General features: G+C 43.3%; 1 protein-coding gene across 1 annotated transcript in view; it reads right to left on the reverse strand.

Annotated features, from left to right (window-relative positions):
- Positions 1-23,993, reverse strand: part of LOC120461568 (uncharacterized) — a 122,631-nt gene that overhangs the window by 15,944 nt on the left and 82,694 nt on the right. The window contains exons 9-13 of the mRNA XM_089118652.1: positions 19,693-19,866; positions 19,123-19,296; positions 18,687-18,860; positions 7,277-7,450; positions 2,878-3,051 (exon numbers count right to left, since the gene is read on the reverse strand). Coding sequence (XP_088974778.1) covers positions 2,878-3,051; positions 7,277-7,450; positions 18,687-18,860; positions 19,123-19,296; positions 19,693-19,866 — 870 coding nt within the window. The remainder of the gene's footprint in view (positions 1-2,877; positions 3,052-7,276; positions 7,451-18,686; positions 18,861-19,122; positions 19,297-19,692; positions 19,867-23,993) is intronic.

Consider the following 23,993-nt stretch of genomic DNA (forward strand, 5'->3'; position numbering starts at 1 on the left):
AAGATTATAAAAAGAAGATATTTGAGATAAAACCGTTAAAAAACGAGACGATCTGTCCTTTACTTCACAGCACTGCGGAGCGCTGTCAGTTCTTCCTAAAACCCAAACGTAACCGTCAGAATCAGCACGATCAGCGATTGTTGCAAAATGCTGTCTTCTACTGTTGCAAGATCAAAAAATGGCTATTAAAAACACAAAAACCTGCGCAAGAGACGCTGTTCACAAGGCGGTGCGCGCTCCGAAACGGACCGCCTATACTTGGGCTCGTGCGTCCTTAAAGGGTTAGTTCACCCAAAAATGAAAATTCTGTCAGTATTTACTCACCCTCATGTTGTTCCAACCCCGTAAGACCTTCGTTCATCTTCGGAACACAAATTAAGATATTTAGGATATTAAAATCGCTCCTGCATACAGTCCATAGGCTTCTTGAGGGACTGGCTCTTGCTGTCCTCGAAAAGTAATTGAAGACATCGGTAAAATAGTCCAAGTGACTACAGGGGCTCAATCTTAAGTTTATCAAACGACGAGAACACTTTTGTGCGCAAAAAAACAACAAAAATAACTACTTTATTTCAACTATTCACTTCCTTCTCCATAAGCCTATAGTCCGTTAACGTAGTGTGATTGCGTAGAGCTACGTCACACGTAGGCTCACTATTGGTCGACGCTGGTCATGTGTGTGTGATGCGTGTGACGTACAATAACAGAAGCTTACGCTATTAAACTAGTTAGCTGACTCGCGCAGAGGGAGAAATAAACGAATAGTTGAAATAAAGTCGTTATTTTTGTTGTTTTTTTGCGCACAAAAGTGTTCTCGTCGTTTGATAAACTTAAGATTGAGCCCCTGTAGTCACTTGGACTATTTTAACGATGTCTTTTATGACTTTTCGGGGACGGCAAGAGCCAGTCCCTCAAGAAGCCTATGGACTGTATGCAGGAGCGATTTTAATATCTTAAATATCTTAATTCGTTTTCCGAAGATGAACGAAGGTCTTACGGGGTTGGAACAACATGAGGGTGAGTAAATACTGACAGAATTTTCATTTTTGGGTGAACTAACCCTTTAACCATCAAATATACATAAAAATGTCAAAATGACCAGCTCTGAGATTAACTTAAACACAGTTTATTCACTTAAACACAATTATGTCTTAAATGGACGTAAATAATAGGGAGAAAATGATGGTGCATCAGTCCCCATTAGATCTGCAATCGGTCTTAAAGGGGCAGCAGTCTAATAGCCTAAACCTGCCGACAATTCAGCCATTAATGCAAATCAAACAACAAAAGCCAGAGAAAATCACTCACAGCTTTTGAATGAGTAACTTTAGATTTAATAAGCATTATATCTATGATAAACTATACAGTGCTATTTTATATTTGATTGCTAGGTTTCTTTTCAGATAGAAACAATTACATGAAAAGATATGTTAGTACACCTTCCTGAAATTAAAGCACTTTGTATATCATTTGTATCTTTGATTAATTGTATTCTTGTGTTTGTACTTGTTTTTTTCTTATGCATCCTTTTTGTATAAACAAAAAAAGCCTGCACACAGCTGCATAACAAAAATATATTTTTCTTCGTTTTGCTTTTTCTATTTTACATTTCAAAATATAAAGTTTAATTATGTTCTTAATTCTTAAAAAAAAAAAAAAAAAAAAAACACCAAAAAGAACCGATAAGAATACCGTTAAAGTACCGGATCGATAAGCGGTATCGGTAAGAGTAGTAATACCGATAAAACCTTAACGATACCCATCCCTAATAATTACATAGTCAGAAGATATTGGCTTTTGATTTGAATTTGTTCGTTTTAAATTGGACATTTAAACCTTTAGCCTGCTCAGACTAAAGCTTTAAATGTCCAATTTAAAACGAACAAATTCGAATGTGGTGGCTGTTTCAGTTCTCGCGCTTCAGTTCACGTAGATCATGAAGCGCGCCTGTTTGTTAAAGCACAACGTTTTCTTGTTATTGTGAGTTTACGCAAATAAATGTATTTGCGAATGATGTATTATTATTTTCTGTATGACCAGAAATGAAAGAGTATTTTAAGTTGTTTCCACTGAAAGAACTGCAATGAAACTGCAAGTGTTCATGGGCGCCTCGCAGCCTCCACAATAAACACACACACTGGATATGCATCAAAATATTGTGTTTATTTGTGCTTTGTTCCTTTTTTGGATTAAAGCGTCTTCTACATATGCAGCCTATAAAATGTTACAATAATGATAATTATTATTATTATTTGCGGACACGGAGTTTTTGCGAAATGAACGTGTTGCCAATGTGCGTATTTTCAATTGGCAATTTCAGTTTGAAGGGTGATGGAAACGCGCCTACTTTATTTCTATAAATTAATTTCGTTTCAAATGGGGTCCAACCAGTTATTAAAGGTGTTAAAAATTAACTCTGTATCTCGAGGTTGCGGCGCGCACACTATAACCGATAAGGGCCTCGGTTAACGGTTAATGAAAAACTTGAAAACGTGCAGCCCTAGTTTGCAGGTATTCGTTCGTCCTTTCTTTGTTGATGACGGACACAAACTTTCTTCTAGAGCAACAGAGTCGCGCGATGGCACGAGCGTCATCACTATGACACACCCTTTACGGCATTGGTCCTGGCTTTTGTTCACACAGCGCGCGTTCCGGGACTGATTACGGCAATGTTACTAGGTCCCCAACCTGGGATCAATCCCAGAATCAATCCTAGGTCGTGTTTGCGTTCACACAGAAGGCGTTCTGGCAATTTGCCGGCAATTTCCTGGGATCAACTCACTGTGTGAAAGGGGCTAATGAAACATAAGCCCTGCTGTCTTCAAATAAATAAACTTCAGTCACACTGTAATTGCTGTACAGTATAATGACACTAACTGTAGTTTCTCCAGCTTGAATTGTGGGTTCATCAGTAGATCACTGAGGTTTTTCACTGCAGAGTCTCCTAGTTTATTACCGCTCAGGTCCAGCTCTCTCAGGTCTGACAGGTTTGATTTTAGAGCTGAAGTCACATCAGAACAACCTTCATCTGTCATTTCACAGTACCTTAACCTACATTAGCAGAGAGAGAAAGAGAGAGAATGAAGAAAATAAGAGATTCTTTATTCTGTAAAGTCACATCATCTTCATCAGCAAATAAAACACAGAGAGGAAGAGTTCCCTATCAGGGAACTTTTAGCTGCGTGAAAGAGCTGTGGGAACGCCCCTGCGTGAGTGGGTCATGAAGCATGTATGAAATCAGTCCAATGGCAAGACGGAATGTCATAGGCGGGTGACGTCATCGACAAGAAAGCACCCCGAAAACACAAGCGCGTCATTGCGAGCGTTTGTCCATGAAAACACTCTGCTCCCGCCGAGCCCTCTTTGAGGAGAGTGGTTTGGTGCGCGCTTCCCGCGGTTCGGGTCCCGCTGCTGCTGAGGCAGAGCGAAGGCTTCAATCGTGGGAATCGCAAATGTATGTATCAGCGGGGATTGCTTTATCTCAGCCCTTACCTGTTAGATCCAGCACCTCAGATCCGGGTTTGGAAGCATGCACTGCGTTTTTTTTCTGCCCGGAGTGAGGTAGCATCACTTCAACTTTCCAGTTCTGAGGAATTGGATGTTGAAAGTGTGAATACAGCAGAGACTGGGGACTCGTCACTTCAGTCTTCTGCTAGTAAGGAGCTTATGGAGGTGCTCACTTGCGCTGGAGAAAAACTAAGCATTGAGAGGCCAGTTGATAAACAGGAGTCTCGTTTAAAAAGTAAATTAGATGAGAGATTTCTGCCCTCTCGGGCTACACCTCCACACTGGTGTCTTCCGTTCTTTCCTAACCTCCACACCGAGGTTTCGAGGTCATAGAATGGGCCGGTATCATCCAGAATATTTAGCCAGCAGACATCTGTTTATTCAAATATTTCTGGCGCAAAGAGCTATGGTTATGGGGCGATGCCTAAGGCTGAGGAAATACTAATGAGCCATTTATCTCCAATCACGGCATCGTCCTTTAAGACGAAGCCATTAAGAATTACCTCAGCTTTGGTGGGCAAAGCTTACTCGGCGGCAGGTCAAGTGGCAGTGTGCTTGCATACGATGTTTAATTTGCAAGCGTATCAAGCAGACTTATTAAGGGATATCAGCGAGGAGGATGAAATATGTGCAGACGTCATTTGAGAATGACGTAAGGCAGTTGATCTTTCTCTCCATGCCACCAAGGAGACGGCTAGATCAGAGAGCCGTTCTATGGCAGCCCTGATGGCCACAGAGAGGCACTTGTGGTTAAATTTATCAAACATGAAAGAGAAAGAAAAATATTTTTTCTTCTGGATGCACCGCTCTTCGGTAAATTCAGTCATCGAGAGGTTTCAGGAAGAGTAAAGCAGGCGGCGGTGCTCCAGAAATTTCTCCCCCTTCGTGTGCATGTCCCTGGGGCTGCAGGGCGGGAGCAGCCCTGGCCGTCGAGTAGCTCCTCACACAGGGCGCAACAAATACAGAGTGTCGTGTCTCGTGCTCCTCCTTATGCCGAGTTCAGACTGCATGATTTTAGCCACGATTTTGGCTCGCCGACAGGTTTTGAGAAATCGCCGACAAATGCCCGAAATCACAGGCAAATCGGCGCTCGTTCACGCGAGTGACAATCACGCAGTGTGAATGAGCAAAGACGCGAACTGAGAGAATCACCGACGAGTCGCCGACGCCCGTGAGATATTTGGCATGCTAAATATCTGGACCTGTCGGCGATTCAAAATCCTGCTGTGTAAAAAGTGTTTTGACTGAAAACTACATCGGCGATCACCGGCAGCCAGTGAGAGAGCAAGATACAGAGCAGCAGGGGGTTCGGGGAGGAGTTATAGATCACATCTCAACATGATATGGCATTGTTTCAACAAAAAAGTTTCTTCTCGGTCTATTTGGACACAATAAATGGAAGAAAAATTTGTAGAAATTTGGCAGGAGCACTCGTGTCTGTTTCACCAGCTGTACCACAACCGGGTCGAAAAAAAAAGTCTCACGTGAGAACTCCGGTCTTGCACGTGTGGTGTCGCGCGTTGTTTCCTTTTCATATCTCACGCGTGTTTGTTGTGAAATGTAGTTTGCGTGCAGCGTGCTAGACAGAGTCTGTCGGCGATTTTTCTAAAGTCACGCAGTGTGAAACCTTCTGTCACCGATCAATCGTCCAGTGTGAACACAGCAGTGACTGAATGCTGGCCAAGATAGTCATGCAGTGTGAAAAGAACAGCGACCCGACTACTTTGAAAATCATGCAGTCTGAACTCGGCATTAGCAAAACTGGGACGAGACGCGGTGCTCTCTGATGAGGTCGTCCAGGGGCAAGGCTGATCTGAGGACAGTTATTGTTGCCAGGAAGGCCTTGTCCAAAAAGAAGTCCTGATGCCAGAAACGTCAAGATGATGAGGGTGGTCCCCACCGAGAGGGGAAGGTGTTCGCCGCAGTACACAATGCCTGTTCTCTCTTGGTGCCCTCAAGGGCCCGTTCTACCAACCCCGCCTGCGTCCCGGGGCGTAGACGGTCCCAGCGAGCGCTTTCCCAAGGGACGCTCGCCCGTTCTGAGGAGTGGTTTAGAGTGGTCAGACCAGTTGTTCCCTGCCGGTGTGCCATTACAGGGCACTGTGTCGGCCCCTCAAAATATTCCAGAGGCCAGTCTCGAAAGACTAGTACCCTAATAGTAGAAAAAAAAAATAGTAAAAATAGTAGAATTTTTGGCAGAGTGGAAAAGCCTTCCAAATGTATCTCAGTGGGTCCTGCAGACTATCGAGTATTGGTAGGCGATTCAGTTGAGATCACGCCCACCTCGCTTCAGATGGGTTGGCCTCTGAGGGGGCCCAACTCATAGAATCTGGTCTCTCGGCTGAGGTCGTGGAGACCATCCTCCACTCCAGAGCTCCGGCCACCAGGAAATTATATGCCTTAAGGTGGAAGATGTTCATCTGTTGGTGTGGGGAACACCAGTTGGACCCAGTTGGGTGCAGTGCTGGAATTCCTTCAGGAGCGTTTCTCCACAGGGTTATCCCACTCCACACTGAAGGTGTACGTGGCGGCTATATCTACTTACCACGTCCCTTTGAGTGGAGCCTCTTTCTGGAGACACCCACTTGTAACTCGTTTCCTTCGTGGCACTATGAGGCTGAGGCCAGCAGCTCGCACAAGGGTGCTGACCTGAGACCTGGCGGTTAAGAGACTAGAAGGTCTCTCTCTAGCACCGTTCGAGCCCATTGAAGAAGTTTCTAAGAAATTATTTTCTCTAAAAACTTTTTTTTAAAACTTCTTTCTTCTTGCTAGCTGTTCATTACAAAGAAAATAAAATATTCAAGCTCTATCACCCGGCATGGTTAAGGCTTTCCTCCTCCCTAGACCGGGATATGTTCCCAAGGTCCCAACCAATGAGGTCAGGCCTATTGTACTGCAGGCTTTCTGTCCTCCTCCCTTTCTGATGTCGGACCTAGAGAAACTAAATCTGCTCTGCTCTGTTTGGAACCTAGATGCTTACGTCCACAGAGCTGCCCTGTGGAGAAAAAGTGAACAACTGTTCGTTTGTTTTGGACACCCTAGGAAGGGCTGTCCTGCTTCTAAGCAGATGTTGCGCAAGTGGGTGGTTGAGGCCATCTCACTTGCCTACGAATCTGCTGGTCAGCCTTCTCCTTTGGCTGTCCGGTCTCATTCAATCAAGAGTATGGCTGCCTCTAAGGCTATCTTGTCAGGAGTATCTATCCAGGACATGTGTGATTCAGCAGGCTGGTCATCACCGCACACATTCGTAAAGTTTTATCATCTTGACTTCAGCTCCACTCCAGGGGTACAGGTACTTTTGTCCGAATGTGCGCTCTGACTTCACAGGACGGACACTTGCTTGTTTGGTGACATTGGTATGTGCGTTCCCACAGCGTTTTCACGCAGCTCGAAGTTCCCTGATAGGGAACGTCTCTGGTTACGTATGTAACCCTAGTTCCCTGAAGGGAACGAGACGCTGCATGTCTGTCTCATTCTCCCAGCATGCCTGTGAGCTCTTGCTTCAGTCTTATCAGAAGCTGACACGCTTGTGCTTTGGGGGTGCTTTATGTTTTCACAAGTTCTTTATGAAGCACTCATGCAGGGGGCGTTCCCAGAGTGTTTTCACGCAGCGTCTCCTTCAGGGAACTAGGGTTACATACGTAACCAGAGACGATCTTCATCTTTATTTCACCAATCACAGAATACTAAGGTGAAAATGATTATACAAATATAATGTTAATGTGTTCTAGTTTAAGCATTTTGATCCTTGTATGTGAATGTGACTGACCTCAATCTCTGCAGTTTACAGTGTGTATCTTCCAGTACAGCATATAAGTGCTTCACTCCTGTATTTCCTAGTTTATTCCTGCTCAGGTCCAGCTCTCTCAGGTGTGATGGGTTTGATTTCAGAGCTGAAGTCAGGATGAGACTCTGTTTCTCTGTAATACTGCATCTACTCAGACTGAAGACAGAGAAATAACAATAGTTCACATCTATGATGATCATCTTATTGAAGACCTACACAGTATTTAGTTTACAATAGTCTGTTTTAAACCCAGTCACACTAGTTCTGTGCGCTGGAAGACACTGTTTCTTCTCTTTCATTTCAAACTACACACACCTAAAGGATTATTAGGAACACCCAAAGCGTTCTCATCCTAGGACGTCATATAGTGACACTTTTGAAATTTCGTCTAAATCCAACGCACATGGCACCCGGTTATGAGTAGGTTTATGAGTAGGTTTAGTTCTGGGGTAGGTTTAGGGTTAGACCACTAGGAGGCGCCTTTTGGCCCATATATATCTGCATCTCATATTGAGGCTAAAGGGTGCCATGTGCGTTGGATATAGACAAAATGTCAAAAGCGTCAGAATCTGACGCTTTGGGTATGAGAACTGGCTGGAACACCATACTGTGTTTGACCCCCTTTGCCTTCAGAACTGCTTTAATTATACATGGCATTGACATGACAACAAGGTACTGGAAGCATTCTTTAGAAATGTTGGCCCATATTGATAGGATAGCATCTTGCAGTTGATGGAGATTTGTGGGATGCACATCCAGGTCATGAAGATCCCATTCCACCACATCCCAAAGATGCTCTATTGGATTGAGATCTGGTGACTGTAGGGGCCATTTTAGTACAGTCAACTCATTGTCATGTTTAAGAAACCAATTTGAAATTATTCAAGCTTTGTGACATGGTGCATTATCCTGCTGGAAGTAGCCATCATAGGATGGGGATATGGTGGCCATAAAGGGATGGACATGGTCAGAAACAATGCTCAGGTAGGCCGTGGCATTTAAACGATGCCCACTTGGCACTAAGGGGCCTAAAGTGTGCCAAATAAACATTCCCCACACCATTACACCACCACCACCAGCCTGCACAGTGGGAACAAGGCATGATGGATCCATGTTCTCATTCTGTTTACGCCAAATTCTGACTCTACATCTGAATGTCTCAACAGAAATCAAGACTCATCAGACCAGGCAACATTTTTCCAGTCTTCAACTGTCCAATTTTGGTTAGCTCTTGCAAATTGCAGCCTATTTTTTTCTATTTGTAGTGGAGATGAGTGGTACCTGGTGGGGTCTTCTGCTGTTGTAGCAAGGTTGTGTGTGTTGTGGCTTCACAAATGTTTTGCTGCATACCTCAGTTGTAACAAGTGGTTATTTCAGTCAAAGTTGCTCTTTTACCAGCTTGAATAAGTCGGCCCATTCTCCTCTGACCTCTAGCATCAGCAAGGCATTTTCGCCCACAGGATACTGGATGCCGCATACTGGAATTTTTTTGTCCTTTTCACACCATTCTTTGTAAACCCTAGAAATGGTTGTGCGTGAAAATCACAGTAACTGAGCAGATTGTGAAATACTCAGACCGTCCCATCTGGTACCAACAACCATGTCACGCTCAAAATAGCTTAAATCACCTTCTTTCCCATTCTGACATTCAGTTTGGAGTTCAGGAGATTGTCTTGACCAGGACCACACCCCTAATTGTATTGAAGCAACTGCCATGTGATTGGTTGATTAGATAATTGCATTAATTAGAAATTGAACAGGTGTTCCTAATAATCCTTTAGGTGAGTGTATTTATTTGTCATCTCTCTTCTTTATTCTCTTTTAAGGCAGTTGTCTGCGTGTACACAATCAGTACATTGTATCAGATGCTGGCACTGCATGAAAAGTGGGGTTTTCGCCCCTGTGAACTGCCGTGAATCCCACTAATCTCTGGCAGTTATTGGACGTTTTCAGCGTCAAGCGTTCGCCTGTGCCGAAAATCGTCGGAAACGTATAGGCGCCCCCACCCTCGCCTCCGCCCCTGCGCAGGATTAACAACTCTATTACCATATGAAAAGCAGCAGCATCGTCAGCAGCCCGACCAAGCTTCTCAGTCATTGGGTTAAACAAATGACATCATCAAATCATCAATCACATCTGATTGGTTGGTAGATCTTTCGCTATTGGTCGCCCTGGACCTTTAGAAATACAGGCTTGGGTAAACCCCTCCCCAATAATAATGATTTTTATTTATAATCCTGTATTAAAAATACACCTCTTACTGGAGACTATATTCATGTGATATAGCCATATGATGTTACATTTTGTATTCATGTCAATAACATTTATCATGTTAATAACAACATGTTAATAACAGGACATACATTTATGAAGAACATGAATTTCTGAGACAAATGTTGATTACAACTTTTTTTATTTAAAAAAAAGAAAGTAAATGCATATTAACAAGCAATAACAAACTAAATCAGATGCGCAGCTCGGGGACGAAATGTCTGTCCACCTCTGGGCCATGTGGCGGTGGCTTTCTGTCCGAACATGATCCACTGTACAGACGGCTGTGACAAATGCAGCTGGAAAACAATATTTGTGTGCATTGTAAATAAATACCCAGATAGCAAACTGACATTGAATCAACGTGGAAACATGACATCGAAACAACGTTGATCTGACATTGTTTTGCACATCGAATTAACGTTGAACCAACGTCAGACGCGTCATTCTTTCAAAACTAACGGAAAATCAACTTGAAATCAACGCGTTGTTTCAACGTTATGAAAGCAAACCAATTTTCGATTTTCATTTAGCTTTGAAGAATGCCGCGTCTGACGTTGGTTCAACGTTAATTCGATGAGCAAAATCAACGTTGTTTCAATGTCACGAGCAGTGTTGGGAGTAACGCATTACAAAAGTAATACATTACAGTAACATATTACTTTTTGCTGTAACGCAGTAGTGTAAGGCATTACTAATCAATTTTCAGTAATATTTTACTCGTTACATGTTCAGTGAGGCTTGTATTACAGTTGTATTACAGTGAGGCTTGTTCAATGTTCTATGGAGACTGGAGAGCCAACCCTTCCTCATCCGATTTGCGCAGTGTAATTAACAGAATTACAAAAAAAAATATTTTGCCTCCTATTTTTTGGTCACGCATGAATGTGTGTCTTTTCCCTAATATTGAAAATAAAACAGACTGATATTTGTCTAATGTCTGGAGTCCTTTAAGGAAGTAGCCAATATACGTTTCAATACATGATGTATTTTCTGAGAATTTTTATTTCAAGTTTTGACTGCAAATGTCATGTCCATAATGCTGGACTTCCCCAATTTTAAATAATTTATCCTCAACTAGTTTTGTGGTGTATGTCTACGTATTTTATAATGTTAACTTCAAATAATACTAATAGCCTAATTTAAAGATAAGGCAGCATTGGATCTGGACGGTAAGGAGAATAACGCTGGAGTTGGAAGAGGTGTGTCGCGATTCTGTAGGTTCGTGGATCTAATCGTGGAGCCAATCGCGATTTCATATTGCATATCATTAGAAGCCCCAAAGTTAAGTTCTACTTAGTTATTTTGGTGAAAGTAACTCAAAAGAAATACATGAGTAATGTAACGCATTAAAATTCTGAGACAGTAATATTGTAAGGTAATGAATTACTTTTAAATAACAGTAACAAGTAATACCTAATGTATTACAGTTTGGAAGTAACTTGCACAACACTGGTCACGAGAGACGTCGTTTCCACATTGATTCAATGTCAGTTTGCTGTCTGGGTAGTGTGACCACAGCACATACATCAAAAACAATATTAACTTAAAAACAATATACACACCCCACAGTAACAGATACTTACACACAATCGCATCGTTGTCAACACCATACAATCCGGGACCAAAAACGATGTGACCGCCGCATTATAAGGCGAACACAGTCTGTGAAAACAAATGTGAGATTAAATAACAGTAAAAGAAATATGAATCCAAAATTCTACACAGCTTTCTACACAGTAGATCGCGTGCTTTGTATGTATGTCTTACCTTTTCCCAGCATCATAGCGCCTGTGATTCGTCTCGGAGTTGTGCAGGTGACAGACGGCTTCCTATGAAACAAAATGAAGCAGAAGAAAAAAATACATTGTGAACTTACTTACAGTGAACACACAGTGATTCTTATTGTTTTTAATTTAGAAATGACCATGTCTTACCGCAATTTTCGGACTGTTCTTCGGATGCTCCTGCTTGAAGCTCACGCGCTGCTCCTGCTCGCGGTGTGAACGCACTCATTGATTAACATGCACGCCGGAAAAAACACATGCCGCTCACGTGCCGCTGAAGGCTATAAACAACTGCAATAATGTGATAATCTATTCATCACTATCATCATAACCGCGATACTCAACTACAAGTTCATTGGCGAATTCCTCCTCCACTTCTCCCTCTCCGGCTTCCACTAACAGCTCCCGCCCAGATGCGCAGGGCTGTCTTGCGTGCAAAAAAACTGTCTTGAACAGACGATCTGACGGGTTTTAGAAGATTAAATACAACCCGAAACTAAAAAACAGACCAGACCTCTATGTGAGACCAGTCTTTATTTATCTTTTAACTTGTCGCCACACCAGGCATGTAAAAGAGACAGATTTTACTATGTTTTACAGTTTTACTATGACATGGGTGACTTATAACCTTTCCAGACAATACGTCATTAAACTTTCATCATTGCCTTAATCTTGGTCAAATGTTTCCTCTGTATTATATTTCATGTGTAGTCACATATTTGATGGAAAATATTACAAAGAATTATTTAAAGGAGCTAAACGCAAGTTTTTGCGGAACTACGCCCCCTCTGGCGACAGGGCGAAACTGCAACCAGAACTGTGCGCGTTCTTGGAGGAACACACACACACGCACGTTTGCATGAGCTGTTCATAACCAAAGGAGCATCAGCCGCACACTGTGTGGCACACATCTTTTGTTACAGTCATAATGAGGTAATACAGTAATAAATCTGCAAGTCATTTAAAATATATGAAAGGAAAGGCATTCGAGTAAATTACACACTTATGTGTGAGGGGGAAACGGGAGTAGTAGAAAACTTCGGTTTTTGTTTCCATCTATCTCTATGTGCTTACTGTATCCACTTATGATTGAATTATTATGGAAACACGTTCAGTTATCACTTTGTATAGGACCCGTTTGAGCCCTAGAGCAGACCGGAGATCTCTCCATTTGTTGAAAGCCTTCCCGATGTTGACTCTCGTCTTATTCCGACGCCTGGCACTGGACAGACAGAAGTTTTATTTTCTTTGTCTCACGTGGAGTTTGCGTTGGGGTTTGTAAAGAACTACAAGCCGGTCTCTTTCTGCGCCATATACAGATTTAATGACGTGCACGTCACCGAAAGCAACAGATATGAGCTGGATTTTATTAATCATCGGCTAATTTCAAAATCAGCAAAGACAGCAATAAGAGAGATCGGCAACAGGCCTGGTAAGGTCATTTCATTTCTTTACTTTTAATGAAGTTGGTAGTGTTAAGCGTCTGCGACTTACTTTCACTTTGATTTGCGATAGATTGCGACGCGCTGGCTTGATGAAGGGGCTCAGCTCAGCTGCTCATCTGAGGTGATGCGCGTCGTCATATATGGTTAAAATAACATGACATATAGCTTGGTTTCAACAACCAGATGCATTTACACTTGTCCAGTTTCGTCTGGAATGCAGCCCAGACCACGTCCTCAAGTGCGATCGGATTCAGATCCGTCTCGAATGCGTTTCGGGGGGCATTTACACCCTGGTCTTTTCACGATCGAATAGCTATCCGATCACAGAAAACGCATGAAGTGACCAGGTGTAAACAGCCCCTTTGAATCCATCGTCTACTTTTGTGGAAAGCTGACTAGAGTTGTGTCACTCGAGTTGTCTTCTCTGATACAGAGAACGGCGGCGAATAGCTACACGAACCTGCCAGACATATATTTTTTTTCCTGCCAGACATATTAGCCAGGCGAGCGTGAACACGCATGACGTCACGCCCAGTCTCAGATTCGAGGCCGAATCTCTCTTATATATTTCACTGTACAGGATTATAGAGGCGATCGCAGTGATCAAAGAAGGGCTCATTCAGCTCATCAGGCGATTGTTTAAGCACGTATGGGTTAGAAAACGGCTATTTTTAACATGAAATGTTGCGCAATGCACCTTTAAAATGAAAGAAAATGAAAATAATTTACTTTAGTTAGAAATGTTGTAGTCACTTGCATGAACAAATCATTGTTAAAATGTAAGCATCTGGTTACAGAACGGTGATCACACCTCCACCACTGCTAACTTCTTTGATTTGCATTTGTGTGGCTCACAGCGATTTCATTTCCATGTGAAAGCCACCCCTAGACCTGGGGGTAGGGGGGTCATGGGGGCAACACTAAAAAACAAAGCCCACGTCAATTCCTGGCAGTTCCTGACAGTTTTTGGTGCTGACCAAAAATTCCCGTAAATAGCCATTAACCTCAAATTCCACGACAATTTTATGTGCCATTAATTGCCAAAAATCCAATTTTTCATGCAGTTTGGGAATTAAACAATTACTATCTACACACTAAAAAGTTTTATATGATTTACTACATTTGTTTGGTGAAAAATGTTTACACTCAAAAAAATATTGATTACATTTTAAAGCAGTGAAACAAATTACAATACACTATATAAACTAACTAGATAAAAAGCACACAAAAATGTGTATAGGGAAAACGTCTCGGGTTATGACTATAACCGTTGTTCCCTGAGAAGGGAACGAGACACTGCGTCGAGAATCGACACTTTGGGGAAGCTCCCTAAGCGTGTGCCTCTGAAGTATGAATGAAACTAATCCAATCCTGATTGGTGTTGCGTCGTGACGTAACATGTGACGGCATACCCGGAAGTATAAAAGTGACGCTGTCACAACACACACTAGCCTCGCGATGAAGCAAGACGCTCTAAGGCTTCAAGGGGCGTGGCAGAACGACGCAGTGTCTCGTTCCCTTCTCAGGGAACAAGGGTTATAGTTATAACCCGAGACGTTCCCTTTCGAGGGAACTCTACACTGCCTCGAGAATCGACACTTTGGGGAACGAGTGCCCACTAGGCCACGCACCGAATAGGCCTGTCCCAGAGTGAAACTGTTTAAGCACTCAGCAAGGACCGAGCACGTGTGCTCCAGGTGTACTAGGAAGGTAAAGACTGTAGAACCTGATAAAAGTATGTGGAGTAGCCCAGCCGGCTGCCTGTACAGATCTCCTGTAGAGGTACTCCCGAAAGGAGGGCCCTAGAGGAAGCCATGGCTCTAGTTGAATGAGTCCTCACGGCTAAAGGTGAAGGCAAGTCGCGCACCTTGTAAGCCTCAGTAATAGCCAATTACTAATGATTTGCTTGGATGCCAGGAGACCCTTCTTAGGTGACCCAAAACATACAAATAATTGGTCCGACCTTCTCCAAGAAGAGGACCTCTCAAGGTACACGCTCAAAGCTCTGACGGGGCAGAGCAAATGAAGCTTCTCTTCTTCTGCCGACACATGAGGTGGAGGATGGAATGCCTGAAGGACTGTAGATCGAGCCGTATTAGATCACGTAGCCCGAACTCGGGTGCAAAAAGGCCTTTATTCTGCCAGGGGCAAACTCCAAGCAAGCTGGTGTCACTACCAGGGCTTGGAGATCTCCCACTCTCTTAATTGAGGTAATAGCTAAGAGAAATACCATTTTTTGCGTTAAGTCCTTAGGCGAAGCCGACTGCAAAGGTTCGAAGGGGGCCAGGGATAACCCTTCCAGAACTATTGCCAGGTCCCTGGCAGGAACCCTGGACCTGGTTGCCGGTCTCATCCTCCAAGTACCACGGAGAAACCGAATGACCAACTGGTGCCTCCCCAGAGGCCCATCACTTAACGGTGTGTGGAAAGCCGCAATGGCAGCCACGTACACCTTAAGTGTGGAAAGGGAGAGACCCGCAGAGAAACTATCTTGAAGAAATTCCAGAACTGAAGCCACCGGTCAGTTTACTGGATCTAACTCATGTTCTCTACACCAAGTGACAAACACATTCCACTTGAGGCCATATAATCTCCTAGTAGACGGAGCCCTAGAGCTAAGTATGGTTTCAACCACTCCGGCTGATAGACCAGCATTTAGGTACTGAACCCCCCCCAGAGGCCAGACCCACAGCTTCCTCAGACCCTACCTCGACAGTTGCTTCCTGATTCTGAACCCCCGGAATATACATTGCTTTGATAGACAGTATTTTCCCTTGGGACCAAAGAATAATCTGATGCGCTAGTCTGTACAGAGGGCGCGATCTGAGTCCCCCTTGTCGGTTCAGATAGGCTACCACTGATGTATTGTCCGAACGTATCAAGACATGATAACCCTTGATGTCTGGAAGGAAGCTCCTCAGAGCCCTGAACACAGCCATCATTTCTAGACACTTTATGTACCAAGAATGATGATGGTCCTGCCACAGACCCCTGGCAAAGCGGCCGTCCATGACCGCGCCCCAACCAGGGAAGGAGGCGACTGTCGAAGCGGTTTTCCGACGACATGACGCTCCCAGCACTGGCCCTTGGGATAGGAACCAAGGTTTCTTCCAAATTACCAGAGAACGAAGGCATTTGCGCGTAACTCTGATCATACGGAACAGATTCCCCTTGAGGGAAAAACCCTTGGCTCTCAGCCACCACTGAAGGGGGCCTCATGTGTAGAAGGCCCAAATGTATAATGTTGGATGCCGCTATCATGAGGCCCAGCAGTCTTTGAAATTGCTTTACAGTGATGGCCTGGCCTAGCTTTATCCCGGACACCATGGCCAGGATGGATTCGATATGAGCGGGAGACATACATGCCTGCATTGTAACTGAATTCCATTTCATGCCCAGAAGAGCAGTCTTCTGAACTGGGTCCAACACATCTTTCTTAGTGTTGAGTCTCAACCCCAAATTTTTGGCCAAGGACGACATCTCGATGTTGAACTGCCATTCCTCGAGACTGGGCCAATAAGAGCCAGTCATCGAAGTAATTCAGTATACGGATGCCCTGAAGCCTCAGTGGAGCCAGAGTCGCATCCATATACCTACACATGAACATGCGGGGAGAGAGTGCTAGGCCGAACGGATCTAAAGCCTAGTTCACACTACATGATTTTAAGCCCGATTTAAGCCCGATTTGCAAATCGTTGAGTCACCGACAAGTCAGGGTGTTATCGCGTGCAAATCGCGGGCGATTAGCGGACGATTAACGCTCGGCAATCTGTTAGTATGAAAGAGCCAACAACGCATCAAAGACAGCTCGCAGACACGCATACTAGCATACTAGATATCCAGAGCTGTCGCGCGACTCAATCTCAGTGATGTCATGAGCTAGAGCCAATCAGAGCATGGTATGGGTTGAGGTCACCGGGTAAATACGCGAAATGCGCGATTTTCGAACAAACACGTCCAATAGGAGTTTGCAGAAAGATCAGCAACATGTCAAGAAAGCAATGGACTCAAGATTTAGATCAAAATTGAATCGAACTGTGGCAGGAGCATGAATGCCTTTATCATGTTGGACATGAGATGTACCACAACCGCATCCAGAAAGAGGTGGACAGAAGTCACAAACGCCCTCAAACAGTGAGCAAAATGTTATTGGAAATGTACATTAAATCTTACTGTAATTCTGTTTGTTGTGATATATTATATTGTGAAGTAAGAGGATATTCAGTTCAAGGATTTAATTGTCATATTTAGTTTGAAACAGAGAATTAAAACAAAAGAATTAGTGGGGGTGCATAAATGAGAATTAATGAATAATGCATTTTCGTTATTAATTCTAGACTTTACTGTTGAGGACATTAAGATCAGGGCCGTATCCCTGCGAACGCTTGTAGATGAGATTGAATCGTTGGGTGACAGAGTTGTTGTCAAATCCTGTATTGCGTCAGCTCCAGTTGCGGATCAATCATGATGTGTCGTTTGGTGTGAACGGCTCAACAACTTGAACACTCCTGATTTCACAGAGAGCAAGTTGTGTAGTGTGAACTGCACAGTTCAGCCCGATGTTTTGAAATCATGTAGTGTGAACTAGGCTTAAGAGAACCAGCCTCTCAAGACTGGCCTCTGGTGTTTTTCGAGCACCCTTCTCGACTGCCTGAAGCGGAAGACCGGCAGGCTTTAGTCGATTCGGTTCCGTGACCATAACTGATGCTCGTTTTGTTTTGTTTTTTTCCCCGAGGAAAAATGACGCAGAGTGCGTTCGCTGGAGAATGATGCGGCCCGAAGCACCATAGACGGCGGGCAATACACATCATTTCCTAGAGGGCCTTGATTGCCCTGCAACTGAGTGGACAGCCCCAACTTTTAGATCTACCATGCCAAACCAGTCCTCGGATCTGACTTGGTTTCCGATAATGGAAATTGTAAGTGTTTTGAACCTGGATCTCCTCAAAGACAAAGTCAATAGCCTTAGATCTAAAATATATATATATATATATATATATATATATATACTATTTATTTAGTTATAAACCTGCGATTGAAGTTACAGCGTCGGAGAACAGGCCAGTTTTCTTTATTGCAAAGTAGACTCGTAATCTTCACGCTGCCTCGACAAACGCGAGATCCGAGTCACTATAGTTTCTGTATTGCAATGCAGACCTTAAATCTACGCGCTGCCTCGGCAAACGCGAGATTTCAGTCACAGAATCTTTATTGCAGAGTACACTTGTAATCTACACGCTGCCTTGGCAAACGCGAGATCCGAGCCACTATAGACTCTGTATTGCAATGCAGACCTTAAATCTACGAGCTGCCTCGGCAAACGCGAGATCCCAGTCAGAGCATCTTTATTGCAAAAGTAGACCCGTCTACACGCTGCCTCGGCAAATGCGAGATCCGAGCCACTAGATTCCATATTGCAATAATTTAGGATACTGGGTTTGGAGACATGGGATGAATGCGGTTTATCCCACGATCTCGTGATCTTTTTGTGGAGATCGGGGGAAAACGGCAAACCCCGGCGCTGAGGCGGTGACCCTTGCCGCATGAAATGCTCATCTAATTTACTTTGAACTTGCGTTCCCTGCTCATCTTGTGGCTACCTGATGTTAAGTCTGGCGACGGCACGAGTCACAACCTCACCAGTTTCTCATATGCTTGGCTGTGAACTGCATCTGCATCGATACTGAGCACATCTACTTCCTCGGAAGCAGAGAGCTCGAGTATCGGAACCTGATCGTGGTCAGAAGAAGCCGCGGCGCGATTGCAGTGTAGAGTTCCCTCGAAAGGGAACCAGAAAGTGCACTGCTATAATGAAACATAAGCCCTGCTGTCTTCAAATAAATAAACTTCAGTCACACTGTAATTGCTGTACAGTATAATGATGCTAACTGTAGTTTCTCCAGCTTGAATTGTGGGTTCATCAGTAGATCACTGAGGTTTTTCACTCCAGAGTTTCCTAGTTTATTCCAGCTCAGGTCCAGCTCTCTCAGGTGTGACAGGTTTGATTTCAGAGCTGAAGTCACATCAGAACAACCTTCATCTGTCATATCACACCACCTAAACCTACATTAGCAGAGAGAGAGAGAGAGAGAGAGAGAGAGAGTGAGAGAGAATGAAGAAAATAAGAGATTCTTTATTCTGTAAAGTCACATCATCTTCATCAGCAAATAAAACAGACAGAGGAAGAGAGATCTTCATCTTTATTTCACCAGATCACAAAGTACTAAGTTGAACATGTTTGTTCAAATATAATGTTAATGTGTTTTAGTTGAAACAGTTGAAGTGATTTTAAGCATTTTGATTCTTGTATGTGAATGTGACTGACCTCAATCTCTCCAGTTTACAGTGTGGATCCTTCAGTACGACACATAAGTGCTTCACTCCTGTGTTTCCTAGATTATTCCTGCTCAGGTCCAGCTCTCTCAGGTGTGACGGGTTTGATTTCAGAGCTGAAGTCAGGATGAGACTCTGTTCCTCTGTAAAACTGCAACCACTCAGACTGAAGACAGAGAATTAACAATAGTTCACATCTATGATGATCATCTTATTGAAGAGCTGCAGTAGCATTTAGTTTCCAATAGTCTGTTTTAAAAGCCAGTCACACTCTGTGTGCTGGAAGAAACTGTTTCTTCTCTTTCATTTCTAACTATTTATTTGACGTCTCTCTTCTTTATTCTCTGTTTAAAAGGCAGATTTCTGCGTGTACACAATCAGTACATTGTATCAGATGTTGGGAATTAAACAATTACTATTTAGCTAAAAAACACATGAAAATGTGAGCAATAGGGAAACCCAGAAAGTACACTGCTATAACCAATGAAACATAAGCCCTGCTGTCTTCAAATAAATAAACTTCAGTCACACTGTAATTGCTGTACAGTATAATGACACTAACTGTAGTTTCTCCAGCTTGAATTGTGGGTTCATCAGTAGATCACTGAGGTTTTTCACTCCAGAGTCTCCTAGTTTATTCCTGCTTAGGTCCAGCTCTCTCAGGTGTGACGGGTTTGATTTCAGAGCTGAAGTCACATCAGAACAACCTTCATCTGTCATTTCACAGCATCTTAACCTACATTTGCAGAGAGAGAGAGAATGAAGAAAATCAGAGACTCTTTATTTTGTAAAGTCACATCATCTTCATCAGCAAATAAAACAGACAGAGGAAGAGAGATTTTCATCTTTATTTCACCAGATAGCAAAATACTAAGGTGAAAATGTTTGCAGAAATATAATGTGAATTTAGACTCATTGTGAGATATTGAGTATAACGTGTTTTAGTTTAAACTTTTGATTGTTGTATGAATGAATATTGTGACGAGTGTCCTCGGAGGAAGCAGCGTCGCCCTGGCAACCAACACAAAACACCTGCACGTCCTCATCGCTGGCTGATCGGTCACAGCTGCTCCCAATCAGCACACAGCCACATAAACAGCACATGCTTAGCAAACAGACAGACGCTAGTCTCGAACTGAATGAAAGCTCTGGTCTAACCTTTCGCTCTGGTCCCCACAGAAAGCAGCAAGTGACCAACAGCCCATCGTTTTGGACACCCACTTTCGTTTGAGTTGAGCACTGAAGAGCACTTAAAGCACCAGCCACCACATGCCAGCTGAACTTCTTTCACCAGCTTTGTTTGACTGTAAATAAATCCACCCTCCAGGGCCTTTTCACGAAGCCTGCCTTGTCGAGTGTTTCTTCACCCTGTGACAATATATATATATATATATATATATATATATATATATATATATATATATATATACAATATATATATATTACATTACAGTGGTTAAAGTGGGATTTGTCAGGTGGGGGAACCCTCAAATTTTGTGTAGGTGCAACAGAGAAAAATGACTCACCGTGGGACAACATATTGAGTATCGTGGTATAGCAACACTTTTTGGGTGTCGCTGTGGCACCAAGTAGCCTGTCACTTTACTTGATATTTTAATGGTTTAATTTGGCCCATCTACACTGATTTAATGACAATACTATGTTAAAATTGCTTAACACTGGGACAAAAAGTGGGCTTCGGGGCTTCCCCCGAGAAAATTTTGATTTCTCTGACCAAATTATGTGCAATTTAAGAATTTAAGGCCAAAAAAAGAGGATAATAAATAGCTTTAAAACCATGTCAGTGGGCATTCGATTATTTTGTCAATAGCCTGCTCTCTTCTCATCTACATCTTTCTTTTTCTCAGTCTCCTTATTTTGCCCTATTTCTTCACCTCCTAAACTCCTAAACCCCCTGAAGTAAATAGGCTTAACTCATAGTTATATTTTTTTATGAATCATTATCTTAAACAAGTTAATTTACTCAAGGCTACCAGGTCAGTATTGCCACCTTCTACAAGCTTTGGAATTTAAAAAATAATTTTAAATAATACAAATTATTGATCGCCTGTTATTTAACAAACAAATGAAACGAATGCTGTTAACTGGAAATGTTTTGTATTGGTTCATCTGTACCGCGAGATGAAAAGTGGTCGGTACAAATTCGACCCTGGCAAAAAGTGGTGGGGACATGCCCCACCCGTCCCCCCGGTAAATGACGCCTATGGCTGAATGTGAGGTAGAAGTGTGCTTTCGGAGCGTGTGACTGACTGAATGTGAGGTAGAAGCATGCTTTCGGAGTGTGTGATTCGCTGAATGTGAGGTACAGTAGGTAATCAACCAGAATGTGGTTTTTACCGCCGCAGTTCTGCCGTGGCGGTAAAATTTGGGGTGTATTTACTGCCTTTTGCCACTAAGAGGCGCTACAAAAAGTGCGCTTTGAAAAGTGTCCATTTTTTGTGACAAAATGGAACGCTCACTGAGGACGCCAAACAGGAAGCTTTTATGGACAGGCACACCTGTGCACCGGTGCACCCAATCCACCTGATTAACTCAGCTCCGCAGCGCACCTGTAGGAGGAGCAAACACACCAAGACACGGCAAGACAAGACATACAGCCGTGACCCCCCCCCCCCCCTTAAAAAGAAGGAAACCAATAAGTTTCCGCCAACAATAAGCATTCATAACCGCACTAATACAATTTAAATATAGGCCTATACATTCACAATATAACCACCACAAAATAATAAATAGAAAAAAAACAAACCTGTTACCTCTTCGTCGTTTAAGGCACCACCCACAAAATGTTCTACAATGGTACCCTAGACAGTGCATCGGCCACTATATTTTCTGAGCCCCTCAAATGCCTCACATCCAAATGAAAGGGCTGAAGAAACAAGCTCCAACGCATCAACCGTTGATTTGGATTTTTGAGAATATGTAAAAATGTAAGCGGATTATGATCACTGTAAACTATTAACATACACTTCAAAGTTTTGGAGAGCCAAGATTAACGCAAGTGCCTCCTTTTCAATTGTGGAGTAGTTCCTCTGATGACTATTGAACTTCCTTGAAAAAACAAACAAACTGGTCGCTCAATAGCCGTGTCATCCTCTTGAATTAACACTGCCCCTGCTCCATCTTTACTGGCATCTACCTGAATTTTAAAAGGTTTATCCAGCTGAGGTGCCATCAGGACAGGTGACGTGGTCAACAACGTTTTCACTGCCTCAAAGGCATTCTGACAAGACTCGGACCAAACAAACAAGGCTTTAGCTTTCAATAAGTCCGTTAAAGGAGCGACAATGGTAGAAAAGTACCTACAAAAACAGCGGTAGAAACCCACCAGACCTGAAAAACTCATCAACTCATCAACTTTTAGTGACCAGAACCGGATACTCATCTATCGCTCTCACCTTCTCCCTCACTGGTCGCACCTGTCCTTGCCCGACTACCTTACCGAGATACGTTACTGCACTTAGCAAGATTCAAAGTCAGATTTGCTTGAGAAAGACGCACCAAAAGTAAATGTAACCGTTTAAGATGTTCTGACCATGTATCACTTACCACGATCGTATCATCCAAATAAACAGTCACGCCTTTTAGTCCAGCAATAACTCCATTCATCATTCTTTGAAAAGTCGCCGGTGCGTTTCGCAGACCGAAGTTCAAAACTCGGTAAGAAAATAATCCGTTAGGTGTTATAAAGGATGAAACCTCGCGCGCACGCTCTGTCAGCGGAATCTGCCAATAGCCTTTAAGTAAATCTAATTTTGTCACAAATTTTGCGGCACCGACCTGATCGACACAGTCCTCCATTCTCGGTAGAGGAAAAGAGTCTGGTCTTGTTACAGAATTCAGTTTCCTATAATCTGTACAAAAACGGAACGTACCGTCAGATTTCTTCACCAGCAAACACGGCGAGGACCAGCTGGAAAATGAAGGCTCAGCTAATCCGTAATCCAGCAAATACTGGACCTCTTTTTCCAAAACTTCTCTCTTATTCAGCAGAACCCTGTAAAAGCGCTGGCGGATAGGAGCAACCTCGCCCACCTCAATATCATGCTCTAACTGTGTCGTTTGGGTTGGAACATCCGAAAACAACTCCGGGAATTCTGCAAATAAACTAATCAACTCCTGTCTTTGCGTCGCGTCTAAATGTTCAAGATTGGACGACAGATTTTTCAACGCTTCAGAATTCTTTAAACGACCCAGTAACACGCAGTCATCAGGGGATTCTAATTCGTACACAGACACACTCACCATGCCCTGTGAGAAAGCTGCCTGAGGGGAACTGTCCACCAGCACCACAGGTGACACTGGCACTGAGACCAGCAGGTTCCGCTGATAATAAGGCTTCAGGAGATTTACGTGCCAGACTTGAGATGTCTTTCTTATGTCTGGTGTCAGAATTGTGTAATTATCCATGGCCCCAAAATGTATTATTTCAAACGGCCCAGCATATCTGGCTTGGAACGGGGAATCTATCACAGGCAAAAGTGCGAGGACCTGATCTCCTACACAAAACTTCCGATGTTCAGAGTAACTGTAACGGTTATCAGCTGGAGTGCCCTTGAGAGCCACCTGAGGGCACTCCACATCAGACTATCATTGTTCATTCACAACTACATTTCCCAGAACTCACTGCCTGGACTCATCATCACTGATCACATCCACCTGTAGCTCATTCACTGATTGCATTCACCTGTCTCATCTTGTTAGTCTGGCTATATATACCATGTTCATACAGTCACTCACCGCGAAGTATTGTTTAAGTGTTACACTGCATTTCTGAGCGTTTTCCGTGTTTGGTTTCTGGTTTTTGACTTTGGATTTTGATTATTGCTGCCTGCCCTGACCTCT

Source organism: Pimephales promelas, chromosome 2, assembly GCF_988280905.1.
Source record: "Pimephales promelas chromosome 2, fPimPro1.hap1.1, whole genome shotgun sequence".
In the NCBI taxonomy this organism is placed as follows: Eukaryota; Metazoa; Chordata; class Actinopteri; order Cypriniformes; family Leuciscidae; genus Pimephales; species Pimephales promelas.